The sequence below is a fragment of the Amphibalanus amphitrite genome, unplaced genomic scaffold, assembly GCF_019059575.1.
Source record: "Amphibalanus amphitrite isolate SeventyFive unplaced genomic scaffold, NRLGWU_Aamphi_draft 000101F_arrow, whole genome shotgun sequence".
Taxonomy (NCBI): domain Eukaryota; kingdom Metazoa; phylum Arthropoda; class Thecostraca; order Balanomorpha; family Balanidae; genus Amphibalanus; species Amphibalanus amphitrite.
Genome location: NW_024881596.1, coordinates 891,466 through 903,929, shown reverse-complemented (window position 1 = coordinate 903,929; position 12,464 = coordinate 891,466). Strand labels below are relative to the sequence as shown.

Here is a 12,464-nt window from a genome sequence, read left to right as displayed (position 1 = left end):
GTCTGTACGCTTGCTTGCCTGTCTGTCTCGGAATAAACCATATCCAACACGCAGTAGTCACTGGCCACCTGACGATCTGTCAGAGCTGTACCGGTGCGTGCCGTTCGCAGTGGTGTAATGCTCTCACAGTGACTCCAATCGCTGTCCCTGGGTTACCGGTCGGGCTGCGGTGTTCGCCACCGCCGCCGATACACGATCAACTCAGCTCGCCGGTTACGCAACAGTTCAAACTGTGTCTAATTAAGTTCGGGAGACGGGCCGGCACCGGGCTGCCCGAATGTCAGATGTTAATTGCGTTGAGCTGTGAAAAGCGATGGTATCGGTGTGTGGCTGACACTCGCACGGCAGCCGATGTGTGTGAGGCAATGGGGATTACGATGAAATATAGATGCTCGATTCAATTGTCTGATGCGGGATTGATGTATGTGCGTCGCGATGGTGTTATTTTATGAGTTGTCTTTCCGGAGCTGAGGTCGTTGCCGACTAGTGAATCCAAGTTCGGTGTCCTGCTGTAGCAAGCACCTTTGCTAAATCACATACACTCTGTACCTCTTGTTCTAGGAACTGGTGCGTTGCGGAAGTTACCGCCTACCGGTTTATTTACAATAACCTAGCTAAGCTCTTCATAAATGCTGCAGGACCAAATTTCGGGTCAGACGACTTCTGCGAAACACCGAATCCCTGAAGCTGCATTCCACACTCCACCCGTTTGAATGAGCGATTGTCTCTGATATCTGCAGCCTTCACCACATGGAGATCTGGACCCACGGTGCCGAATTAGGTTGCGCCTTTTTCATGGAAACCAAGCTGGAAATGGCTGCTAATGGTACAAGGCGACACTGAGGACGGCAAGCCTCGGGAATTTATTACACTATGCTATGGCAGAATGTGCCTTAAACTGAGACATTGGTGAAATGTAAGGCGCTCCTTTCTGTATAAATAACAGCAGGTCTACCGTTATTTATGCAACTCCTTTTCGTTGGTGTAACCGTTCAGAAGTTTTCTTCGTAATCGTTTGCCCCGAGGCAATAAGTGGTTTTATATTATTTTTAAATTAATTCCTTGCCTTATTTTTTAAAACTGTTCCTTCCATGTCATACCATTTCCATGTTCCTCCGCGGCTGTTTCTCAGCTCCTGTCTGGTCGTTGTACTATTTCGTGTCTACCGTTCCTCTGCCATTGCGTCGCGTTTCTTTAACAGTTAACTGCACGCAGGACGCCGATGCGTGACTCTGGTCGGTGCGAATCCACAGCGACGGTCGGGTCGTCGGCTACTCATTTCGTCGGATTAACATTCACTAGTTCACCACTTGCTGTTTCTTATGTGAGGTTATCTGGCTATATATGTTAGACACCTTACAGCAGGAGATACATATGTTACGGCGTCAGGTGGCGGTGCAGAAACTCCTAAATGATGACTCGGCACCCTCGTATACTAGGCGGCCCAAAGGGGGCGGCATGGGCGCTGAATGTCGGACCGGGCGCCGCGCCCTGTTTCCGAACGACCTCATTAGAGGGTTGTGTTTGTCCTGCTCGGGAAATGGTTGTATGTTATTGCAGTTGTGTTTGTTGGTTTTTCTGTGGGATATTCGGCGAGTGGTGATGTCATTGCGCATGCGCAGAATAACCAGGTCACGGGAGGAGACAGATTTACCGCCGGCCTCGTCCCACAGTTTATGGCCAGGCTGCGTCCACGCGTGTGTCTTGCTCCAGCATACACTATCACTGCGTCACTGGTGGCCTGCGCCATGCACAGACGCTACGCAGTGGGCGTCTCACACCTGGCTGCCTTCAGAGCGCCGTAGAATTGTCACCGTGCCCCGACATATGACACCGCCCACTGACCGGAGGTGTCACCTGCCCTGCTATCGGTGGCCGATCGGACGTGGCCGGCACTCCACAAACAACGCCGTCGACCGCGCTAATGCAATTGTCGGCCGTTAGTGTCAGCCACTAGGGTGGATGGGGCGCCGCCGCGTCCACCGCGACTGTCATCCAGTCTGTCCGTGGGGCTCCGGCCGGTCCTTGGTGGACCTACAGGACCGGACCGGACTACCGGACCAGGATCGGACCGCTGAGGGACCGTCGGTGAGATCTGTGTTAGCAGCTGTCGGGAGGGACAGTGCCAGCAGAGGCGGTGATACCAACATGGCCGTAACTGAGCGCGCACCTGCCGGAGAGAGAGAGAGAGAGAGAGAGAGAGAGAGAGAGAGAGAGAGAGAGAGAGAGAGAGAGAGAGAGAGAGAGAGAGAGAGAGAGGAATAGGGGAAGTGAGAGGGGAGAGAGGGAGGGAGAGAGATGCCTCTGTTGACGGCGGAAGGATCAGAGACCCATGTGATGCGGGTCGATTGGGCTACCGTTGTCAAAACAAAGTGATTCAGTCGCAGAGACGATATAGTGATAAAGCGACTACCAACTACATAGACACAGACACGCACCATCACTGCTAACCTGCGATTGGGCTCATGTAAATACACCATCATGATGATACGTTTTAATGCTGAGCATTGTGATGATAATGATGCGGTGTCGTTAAAATGATACGCTTCTGCAAATGATTCACCGACTGTAACTACCGTGGTTATAGATGGCCTGCAATCACACAGTGTGCACATATTTGGTGACTACACAGGCAGATGATGGAAGGCAAATATTAGCCGCCGGATTCCTGAAAGTCGTTTGTGAGCCGATGTTTGTGTAGTGTGCACTGAGTGATCGGCCGCCGCCGCCTGCAATGCGGCTCACTAGTCGTGCCGCCCTAGTGCGCAGGGCGGCACAACCTGGAGACTGCACGACTGCACAACAACGGAGCACCAGCCCTCGGCGACCACCGATTCAATGCGTCTGTTGGGGGGGGGGAGGGGGACAACGCTCTTGCCTTTGATCGTGTTGGCTATTGGTGCTATTTTAAAACCTTTCTTCTTTATCATTTTCAGTATGTTTTTGTGATTTAATGTTACCGCTTGAAAGGGCGTTGTTTCAAAAGTGCACGTGAACTGGTCATTTATTTGTTAAGTGAATTGAATGTTCTACTTTTTGGGTCAGGTGGGGTGAGGCCCTGGCAAGAAGGGAAGATTGCTTGGGGCTTAGGGGCATCTGGGAGGAGTATGACTTATGAGTAAAAGTGATTATGTGGAAGACTCGTGTGGAAAAGGCGTAGGCCGGCTTTGGTGATTAGGTGATTCTTAGTGTCAATTGTGATTACTGATCATGTTTGTTCATTAATACGAAAGATAACTTATCGGACAGTTTTGGTGTCGAAGAGATCAAAGGACGATAAATCTAATCAAATTCCTACAAGCTATTTCGGCATTCCTTTTCGTTTTAGTCATTATTTCAATTCAACTATGGCAAGTTTCGATGTGAGATTGATCCCAGAATTCGACGGTACTGGGGATGTTGTCGACTGGATCGAAAAGGTGGAAATGGTATGCAATCTTCAGCAACCGGCTGCAGATTAAGTGGTAGTCATACCACTGCGATTGAAGGGTGGCGCTTCTGCTGTTTATCGGCAGCTGCCTGAAGTGGACAGGAGAGAGGCGGTTAAGGTAAAGGCGGCTCTGCGACGCGCCTTTGCCGCTGATAAATACACTGCGTATGAAATGTTCAGCGCGCGTCGGCTGGGCACGGGAGAATCGGTAGATGTGTATTTGGCAGACTTGCAACGGCTGTCAACCCTCTTTGGAGGGCTCTCCGAAGAAGGGATGGGATGCGCGTTCGTTGCCGGCCTACCCGAATCTGTGAAGCAAATGCTACGGGCCGGCGCTCGCATGGAGTCATTGACTCTATCTGAAGTCGTGGATAGGGCCAGAGCCATCCTACGGGAAGACTGCAAGGTACCCGATATAACGGCTATGGTGGTGCGACGGGGAAGAGACGGCCAAGACCAGCGCTTCAATGGTGGGAGGAAGGAGCGAGGGCCGTGTTACGCGTGCGGTCGTCTGGGACATATCGCGCGTGAATGTCAGGCGCGTGAAGGAAACGGTCCAAGCATGGTGAGATGTTTCCGGTGCAACAAGCGTGGGCATATCGCGGCTCAGTGCCCGGAAAACGAGGATCGAGAGGCGGTCCATGCGCCGGCCTCCTCTCGGGACTGAGATGGAACGGCGCGCTGCCGGTGAGGGAGCTATCGATGAACGGAGTTGACTGTGATGTCTTAATTGACACGGGGTGTACTCGCACTGTGATTCATTCGTCACTCTGCGCTGTTTGGGAGAAGCGGGACGTGTACGTACTGACGGCCAACGGGGAGAGGCTGGAATGTGCGGGTACGGCTGGTGTTCGTGTGCAGGTTCCGGGGATGGCACCAGTAGTTGTTGATGCACTTGTGGTTGCTAAGAAGCCGCTGGGATTCAGTGCGATTCTCGGCATGGATGGAGTGAGGGCTCTCGGGGGAGTAGCGGTGCGATCGCCCTCTGAGGTAAAGTTCGCCGGCGAGAACGAAGCATGTGGCTGTGTGGGGGACCCGCAAGATCTGACTGTTGATAAGGAAGACTTCCGTGTCGTTTTCGCTGCGGAGCTGCAGCGCTGGACAGTGGAATGGAAGTGGTCCGGTGAGGAGCCACCAGTTCGCCTCAAGAATGGAGTGAGCGAGTATACTGTGCCGGATGAGGTCAGAAAGGACTATGAAGAGGAGATTGAGACCTGGATCAAGAACGGATGGCTACTAGAATACGATGAAGAAGAACACGGTCCCCCGAAAGGCCTGATTCCACTCATGGCAGTGGTCCAAGAGAATAAAGGGAAGGTGCGACCCGTGCTTGACTTCCGCGAGATCAACACATTTGTCGACACGTACACGGCAGATGTTGATGTGTGTGACGAGAAGCTCCGCGAATGGCGTCAGATGGGAGCGAACGTAGCGCTTCTGGACCTCCAGAAAGCATACCTTCAGATACATGTAGACGAATCTCTGTGGCCTTACCAGACTGTCGAGTACAAAGGGACAAGATACTGTCTGAGTCGACTTGGATTTGGCCTGAACATCGCACCAAGGGTGATGAAGACAGTCCTCGAGGCAGTGGTGAATCAAGACGAGGACGTGGCAAAGGCAGTGTCATCATATGTCGACGATGTCTTGGTCAATGAGGATGTGATGTCCGCGGAAAATGTGAGCAAACATCTTCGAGCCTTTGGGCTCCAGTGCAAGGAACCAGTAAGACCAAAAGAAGGCGCTCGGATTCTCGGTCTCCGAGTTCAGGAAGAGCATGGCAACCTCAAATGGAAGAGGGACAACGACGTCCGAGAGATCGACGGGCCGGTGACGAAACGCAAGGTGTTCTCGCTTTGCGGCCGTTTGACTGGACACCTTCCGGTGTGTGGCTGGCTGCGGCCAGCGGTGTCGTTCTTGAAGCGAAAGGCTAATGAAGCGGCGGACGCTTGGGACGACGTCATCGAGGACAGTTTAGTGAATGGGCTGATCGAAGAGATAATGACGCAAATTAACACAGATGACCCAGCGAGAGGTCAGTGGGACGTCAAAGGGAACGAGGTGACGGTCTGGGCGGACGCCAGCATGTTGGCCTTGGGAGTGGTCCTCGAGATCGAGGGCGAGGTGGTGGAGGACGGATGCTGGCTGCGACCAACCGACGGAACACATATCAACATGGCAGAACTTGATGCCGCGCTGAAGGGCGTCAACATGGCCATCCTCTGGGGTGCTAAGAGAGTTCGACTGATGACGGATTCGCGTACTGTGTACCATTGGATCACTGACCTCCTGAGCGGCAAAGCACGGTTAAAGACGAAGGCCGTCTCGGAAATGCTTATCCGGCGAAGGCTGAGTACACTGAAGATGCTGGCCGACGAGTACAACCTGGAGATCAGCGTTCACAGCGTGGCCTCTGCTGACAACAAAGCTGATAAGCTCACCAGAGTGCCGGAGCGGTGGCGAGACACGCGTGCAGGCAGTGGTCCGGCTTGCATCATGGCGGGTGCAGAAGGAGACGAAGATGAAGCCGGGCTAGTGAAGGAGGTGGAGCGGGTGCATCATGCCGCTGGACACCCAGGTGTCAGAAGAACTTTGTACTTTTCCAAGAGGGCAAACTTGCGGGTCACCAAGCGTATGGCACGATCTGTTGTATCAGCTTGTCAGACGTGCCGGTCGATCGACCCGGCACCGGAGAAGTGGACTGGCGGACAGCTGTCGGTAGACATTGTCTGGGAGCGAGTCGCAGTTGATGTCACGCACTTCCAGGGGCGCCTCTATCTGACGATGGTGGACTGCGGACCATCAAGGTTCGCGATTTGGCGCCAGCTGCGATGTGAGAGCGCGGCGTACGTCACAGGGGAGATGTCATCGATTTTCTACGAGAGGGGAGCACCTTCAGAGCTGCTGGCCGATAATGCTACCGTATTCCGCAGCCGCGCATTTCAGGCATTCGTCCGTGAATGGGGCACCCGGGTGCGGTACCGAGCAGCGTACGCACCATCGGGTAATGGCATCGTCGAACGAAATCACCGCTCCGTGAAGGTGATTGCTGCGAGGAAGGGATGTGGCGTGCCGGAGGCGGTGTATTTGTACAATGCGACTCCGAGGGACGACTCGACCGACGCAGCAACCCCTGTCAGCATGGTGTACAAGTACACAGTGAGAGTCAAGGCAGTGGATCCGGTTCAGCCCGCTGAAGAGCCCGAGCCAGATACATGCAGGTACAGCGTGGGAGATGCGGTGTGGGTGAAATCGGCGCGGGGGCGATGTGACGATCGGTACAACAAGGGAGTGGTGACTGGGCGAGTGTCACTGCAGACTGTGGAAGTGGATGGGGTGCCAAGACATGTGCGCCACCTGCAGCCCCGTGAGGCGCACGTGGAACAGCCTCAGAGTGATACCGCAGATGACGAAGGGCCGCTCCTTGTGCGTCTCCCAGAGGAGAACCGGGAGGAGATGGGTCAGGGAGAGGGACAGTGTCGGCGGTCCCAGCGGCAGGTGCGGGCTCCCATGCGGTACGGTTTCGATCAGGATCGGGGAGGAGTGTGATTTAATGTTACCGCTTGAAAGGGCGTTGTTTCAAAAGTGCACGTGAACTGGTCATTTATTTGTTAAGTGAATTGAATGTTCTACTTTTTGGGTCAGGTGGGGTGAGGCCCTGGCAAGAAGGGAAGATTGCTTGGGGCTTAGGGGCATCTGGGAGGAGTATGACTTATGAGTAAAAGTGATTATGTGGAAGACTCGTGTGGAAAAGGCGTAGGCCGGCTTTGGTGATTAGGTGATTCTTAGTGTCAATTGTGATTACTGATCATGTTTGTTCATTAATACGAAAGATAACTTATCGGACAGTTTTGGTGTCCAAGAGATCAAAGGACGATAAATCTAATCAAATTCCTACAGTTTTTCATGGAAAGAAGGGCTCTTTTCTCTTGTTTTACATGCCAGTTTTCAAATGTTGCATGTCATCCTTTCATTTATCTCATAGAAAACCAGCTACGTGCGCCTCTTCTCTTTCATCCAAAGCAATTGTTTTCCCTCCCTTGCAGTCGGCACTTGACCTCAGCATTGTAAGACGCCCGACTCAGAAGCCCTTGAACTGATCTTCCCGATCAGTATAGGAGAGCTGCGCCGCGCGAACGGTGTCGGCTCGCTGGCCACGAACGCTGTCGAGTCACGGCGCTTAAAAATTTGCGCCATTATTCATCCTAACCTGATTATAAAATAATAGCGGTTTGTTGCGGTGCCGTTAGCGTATGACTTGCGCGGTCGGGTAGCTGCCATGTGGTGGCGGTGCGAGGCGCCGCCGCGGCAGAGGGCGAGGATGCTGCACTGCAAACGCTGCCGGGGGGAGAGGAGGAGAGGAGAGGAGAGAGGGGTGAGCCGCTGCAGACGGGGAGCGGGGCTGGGTGCCGGACCGCCCGGCCCGCTCACTTGCATCCCATCACCGGCGATGCCGTGCCGGCGGTGGTCGGCGATGGGCCCAAGTTGCAGATAAATAGCTACAAATTGGGCCCCGAGTAGGTGGAAACTGCGCCCTGATGGCGCTCAAACGGTCGTAATGGAGCCAGCTGATCGTATCGCAGCAGACTCCGTTGTTTATGCCCGCATGGACTACGGATGTCTTGTTTAGGTAAATGCTGCCCGTTGTCGATGCTGAATTCCGACATGACAAAATGAGTCAGGCATCCATGCTAGTTTGGAAATTCTGCCACGAAGAGTTGATATGCAGCCGGCCGTGACTGGGCAAGTGACGAGCTATCCCGTTTAGATGACTGTGATGTCTGACATGTATTCACTTAACAAGGCATCAACAGGGAACGAGACAGAGCAGGCATCGCTGATGTGTTCGCAGGACGTTGTGATTTGTTGAACTTGTGTCCTCTGTGTTCGGCAGCCCTCTCTTCCCATTCCACTAACTTATTTTCATTGATCTCTCCACGAGGTTATACCTTAGACTGAACACTCTCCCTATGTTCGTCTCCCGCGGTGTAAAAATGCGACCCTCGCCATAAGAACATACTTAATTTGATCCACCCGTCTCCCGATCCATGTAATAAATCCACCAGTGCTGACCCTGCAAACAGCGTGCTGCGTACCCGGTCACACTGCGCGCCGGAGCGGTCGCCCTAAACCAGCCGTGCCCGCTCGGACTCAGTCACCTGTTCATATGAAAGGCGGTGTCAGAGGGTGGTCTCAGTCGTCAGTCATGGCCTGCCGCAGTCAGTCAGCGACTGTCATCGTCCGTCACAGCCCACAGGCATATGTCAACATCCAAGCCCGTCAGCATGCATTTAGAGTCAACCAATGGCTGTTTGATTCCGTCAGCCCTCTCGGCATTATCCTAGTGTTTTTTATGTGAAAATGCGTTTTCATGCAACTGCAAGAAGCTATTGGATTTTTAGTTTAGGCAGAGCATTACGGAAAAAATGTCGATGGTTTTTCGGTCGTAAATCGCCTTTTTCGCATGCTCGCGCCTCGTGGCATTTCAACCGTGGCCTTAACGAGTGATTGGCAAGAACTGATTGAGATGACACAGTTTTCACAGGCGACCATCTGATATGCTGCTTTCTTTGTGGTGTCTGGTTAGCTAAACTTTTTCATTTCAACTGAGGCAGATCGTTATGCTGGGATAGTGGTACTGGTAATTGTCTCGTGGAGTTATCTGGTTTATAGACAGCCGATTGTTTGTTGGTCGGTTTTATGTTCCATAGTTATATCGTCAAGTTCTACAGCGATATCGAAGGTAAACGATCCCCTGTGTACCGAACAAGCAAATGGATGGGTATGTTGGGTTATGCTAATCATCTCGGTACGCTGAGAAATTTATTCTGCGAGCTAATATATTCTCATATTTCATTGGGATTTACCTATTCTTGGACCATTCGGGGAGGGGGGGGGGTCATTCCTTCCACAGGACTCCGTAGTATTCACATACGGAAGAGGAATAAGAAACGGAGTGGATCGCATTGCGTCAATTCTGCGGCAGGGGCGTAAGACATGAGAGCGATCAGGCCGCCCACCGGCTGTCTTATATCGGTTATTTAGCGGGCCGACTCCGCCTCGCTGTGATCAGTTGCGCCCCACTCCCAGCTTTAAATCAATCGAATTTACGGACCGTCCGACAGAATAATCACAGAAATGATTTGGATGTTTAAACTCCCTGAGAAAACAGAGCTACTGTGCTGGCTCCCGTGGTGTCACGCTTCTTTAGCGTATAATCGTGTTCCATATTTATCTTAAGTCTCAACAATCGCATCCGCGTGACCGTGAATGATCACGGGAGTGGTTTTCAAGGACATGTTTTAATGGTGACATATGGCGCATATTTATCCGAGAAATTACGTCATCGATTGGTAATTAGGCAGATTTTCGTGCCACGGAAAGGTTTAATCTTTTAGGCTGAATTGTGTCAATTAGTCTCCAAATCGGTTCTATGGCATTCATGCTGTTTATAATTGCAACTGTCATTTATTTGAAGCAATGCAGTTATTCGTTGCGAACGCCTTTTATGTAATGCAAGCTCGTTGTATGCTGTTCGCGCTTGGCATGTCAACTCATTGCCAATTAATGCATTTTTAATTTTAAATTATGTTAAAACTTACATTTTGAGCGCCTAATATTGGCTGTTATGACCCGAGGAATCAGCAAACCCGTCTCGTGACGGCAAGGGGACCAAAAATTCGATGAATGACGGTGCCGTGGGGTGTTTTTGCATGGAGCCATGTGTGATTTCTAACCACTTGTCTTCTCTGTTTCAGGTGAGTACCCAGAAGGATGTTTGCCGATAATTGTGCCGTAAAACGCCGCAGGGCAATAAGGTCAGTGGATTTTTTTTTTGGCATCGAATCGACTCAGCTTCAGTTTGCTCTCTTGGTCCCAATGATGTTCAATAATTTAGCACGTCGAGTAACGTTATGGTAACGGATGGTTTAGGAAATCACAGATTGACTGAAAATTGTAATTGCTAAAATTACTCACCTGAGTTCAAACATGTTTTTTTTTTCTTTCTCGCCTTCTGTCTGCAGTGACGTTCTTTTCACATGGCCGTGGTAAAGTTGAGACTGATTTCGGCCACAATAACCTCTTTCGGGTCAGTCCAAGATCTTTACCTGTCGAGCAATGCAGATCTGGGGCAAGATGAGCCATGCAAGAGAAGGCGCTTGCCATTCCTGCAGAGGCGAATGCCAATGCTGCGCCACTGCGGTAGGCCTTGGATGGCGCGCTACATCCAATTCAGCCGCTGTTGCGTACTTTTCATGTACTATCCAGTATCCATGAACCTGGGAGCAACATCTTCGCCGCTATGCAGGGAAATGTGATCGGTTTATAGAAAATGGCGCATATGATGGAAGGAAGGAAAGTTGTAATGTGACGATTATTTCATAAATATGCAAGATATTACAACAAAAATTACCCGACGTTTCGTTTATTATAACACCCGCACCGGCAGACCGTGCGGGTGCCGGTGCGGGTGTTAGATATTGTTTGCCCTAATAATTATATAGGGCCTTGGCCCTAATAATTATATAGGGCCTGTCCAAAGCCCGAAGGTGACTTTAACATTTGCTTGGGCTTGGGTGTCGTGTACACATTACCCTTGAAAAAGTTATAATAAACGAAACGTCGGGTAATTTTTGTTGTAATATCTTGCATATTTAAGGAAGGAAAGCTTTAACTATTTACGACTTCTGAGTCATTGTCGAGAGCCATGCACTCACGAGCCACATGCAAATAATAAAATGAAATAGGTAGTGCAGCATAGCGGATCCTAAGTGCCCTTAAGAAATCGATGCGGACATAAACTAAAACGCCATTAACGTTCCTGGCATTGAAGTTGATTGCATGAGAGCAAACACAGCCGAACGAATGGCTAATGTAACTCATCTGTGCTCCGTAACCCAAGTGGTGGGGATTTTCCCCACTTACCGACAGGTTAAGTTTGCTTGGCTCGTTCACTGTGATTAATGAACGCTCGCGGGTCACATGTTTATCATTTTCCAAGTGCTAATTAAGCGTGCGTTTAGCGATATCGGCGGATCGAGAGGCCCCGTGGATGGCCGCGGGGCACACCGGTACGATGAGATGGCGTGCCGTTTGGTTATGTTGGTACGGACCGTGTCAGCTCGTCAGCTGTCGGATCGTGTCAGTCTGTCAGGTGTTGGACGATGTCAGTTCGTCGGACCTTCTGTCACCGGGAAGTGTCGTTCAGTCCAGTCTTCGTCGCTGTCTCTTCCCTGCAACGTCCTCTTGCTTCTGCAACGTCGGTGCTCCTTTGCCGTTCATCTAACGGCATATCATAGCTGAACAGTTACACGGCCACACGTGGCAGCGCCTGAAAGGTCTGTCGATGGTGGCCCCGCTAGGAGCGCTCTGACACCACCGGAGAAGAAGACTGTCGTGGGTGACGCGATCGCTGCGCAAGATCGTGTTCCCGATCACACCTGAGGCCGCGCTTCGAGCAAGCGACTCCGCTGATGCTAGCTAGCAGTTGTGCAGTGGGAAAAGTGTGAAAATGTGTTCCGTCTTCCAATCTGAGATGTCATAACTGCTTTTGAGTCCCATCACTTTACATACATTGCCTGTTGCAACCTTTTTCAGTACCTCACAATCCCTCCCACCTGATGACAGTATTTCTAAGGACACCGACCCACCCCGTTACTCCGTCCGTCACGTTTCCGGCGTTTGGATGACGTCATCGACTGCACTCGGGCCGGCTCCTGCGGCCCCAAATTACAGGGCGGCCGACCGATCGGTCGTATGCATGTATCGATGGCTGTAGATAGCGGTCGGAATGTTCCGAAAACCCGTCTCTGGAGGGCACTGTGCGCCGGTGGGAGGGCTGATGACGACCGCCCTGGGTGGATGACGACCGCCGCGGGTCGATGGGCCCGGCATGGAGCGGCGGCGGGGCTGGAGGTTAGGTAGAAGGGTCGGACGGTGAACTGTGGGGGTAATCGCTGTCCTAAAATAGCGACTTGAGTATGGAAGGACCCACAGTGGGACTTTGCATACGATGGGATTAGGATAAGTAAGA

The 12,464-nt window shown here is 51.8% G+C and overlaps 1 protein-coding gene across 1 annotated transcript; it reads left to right on the top strand.

The window, feature by feature from the left end:
* Positions 1–4,369: 4,369 nt before the first annotated feature.
* Positions 4,370–10,192, top strand: LOC122380604. The gene is made up of 2 exons (XM_043363904.1): positions 4,370–5,889; positions 10,189–10,192. The coding sequence occupies exons 1-2, from the start codon at positions 4,370–4,372 to the stop codon at positions 10,190–10,192; spliced, it is 1,524 nt and encodes a 507-aa protein (XP_043219839.1).
* Positions 10,193–12,464: the final 2,272 nt, after the last annotated feature.

Bases quoted from the DNA above. Each gene is read 5' to 3' on its own strand.
- LOC122380604 (XM_043363904.1), top strand. From the start codon at position 4,370: ATGGATGGAGTGAGGGCTCTCGGGGGAGTAGCGGTGCGATCGCCCTCT.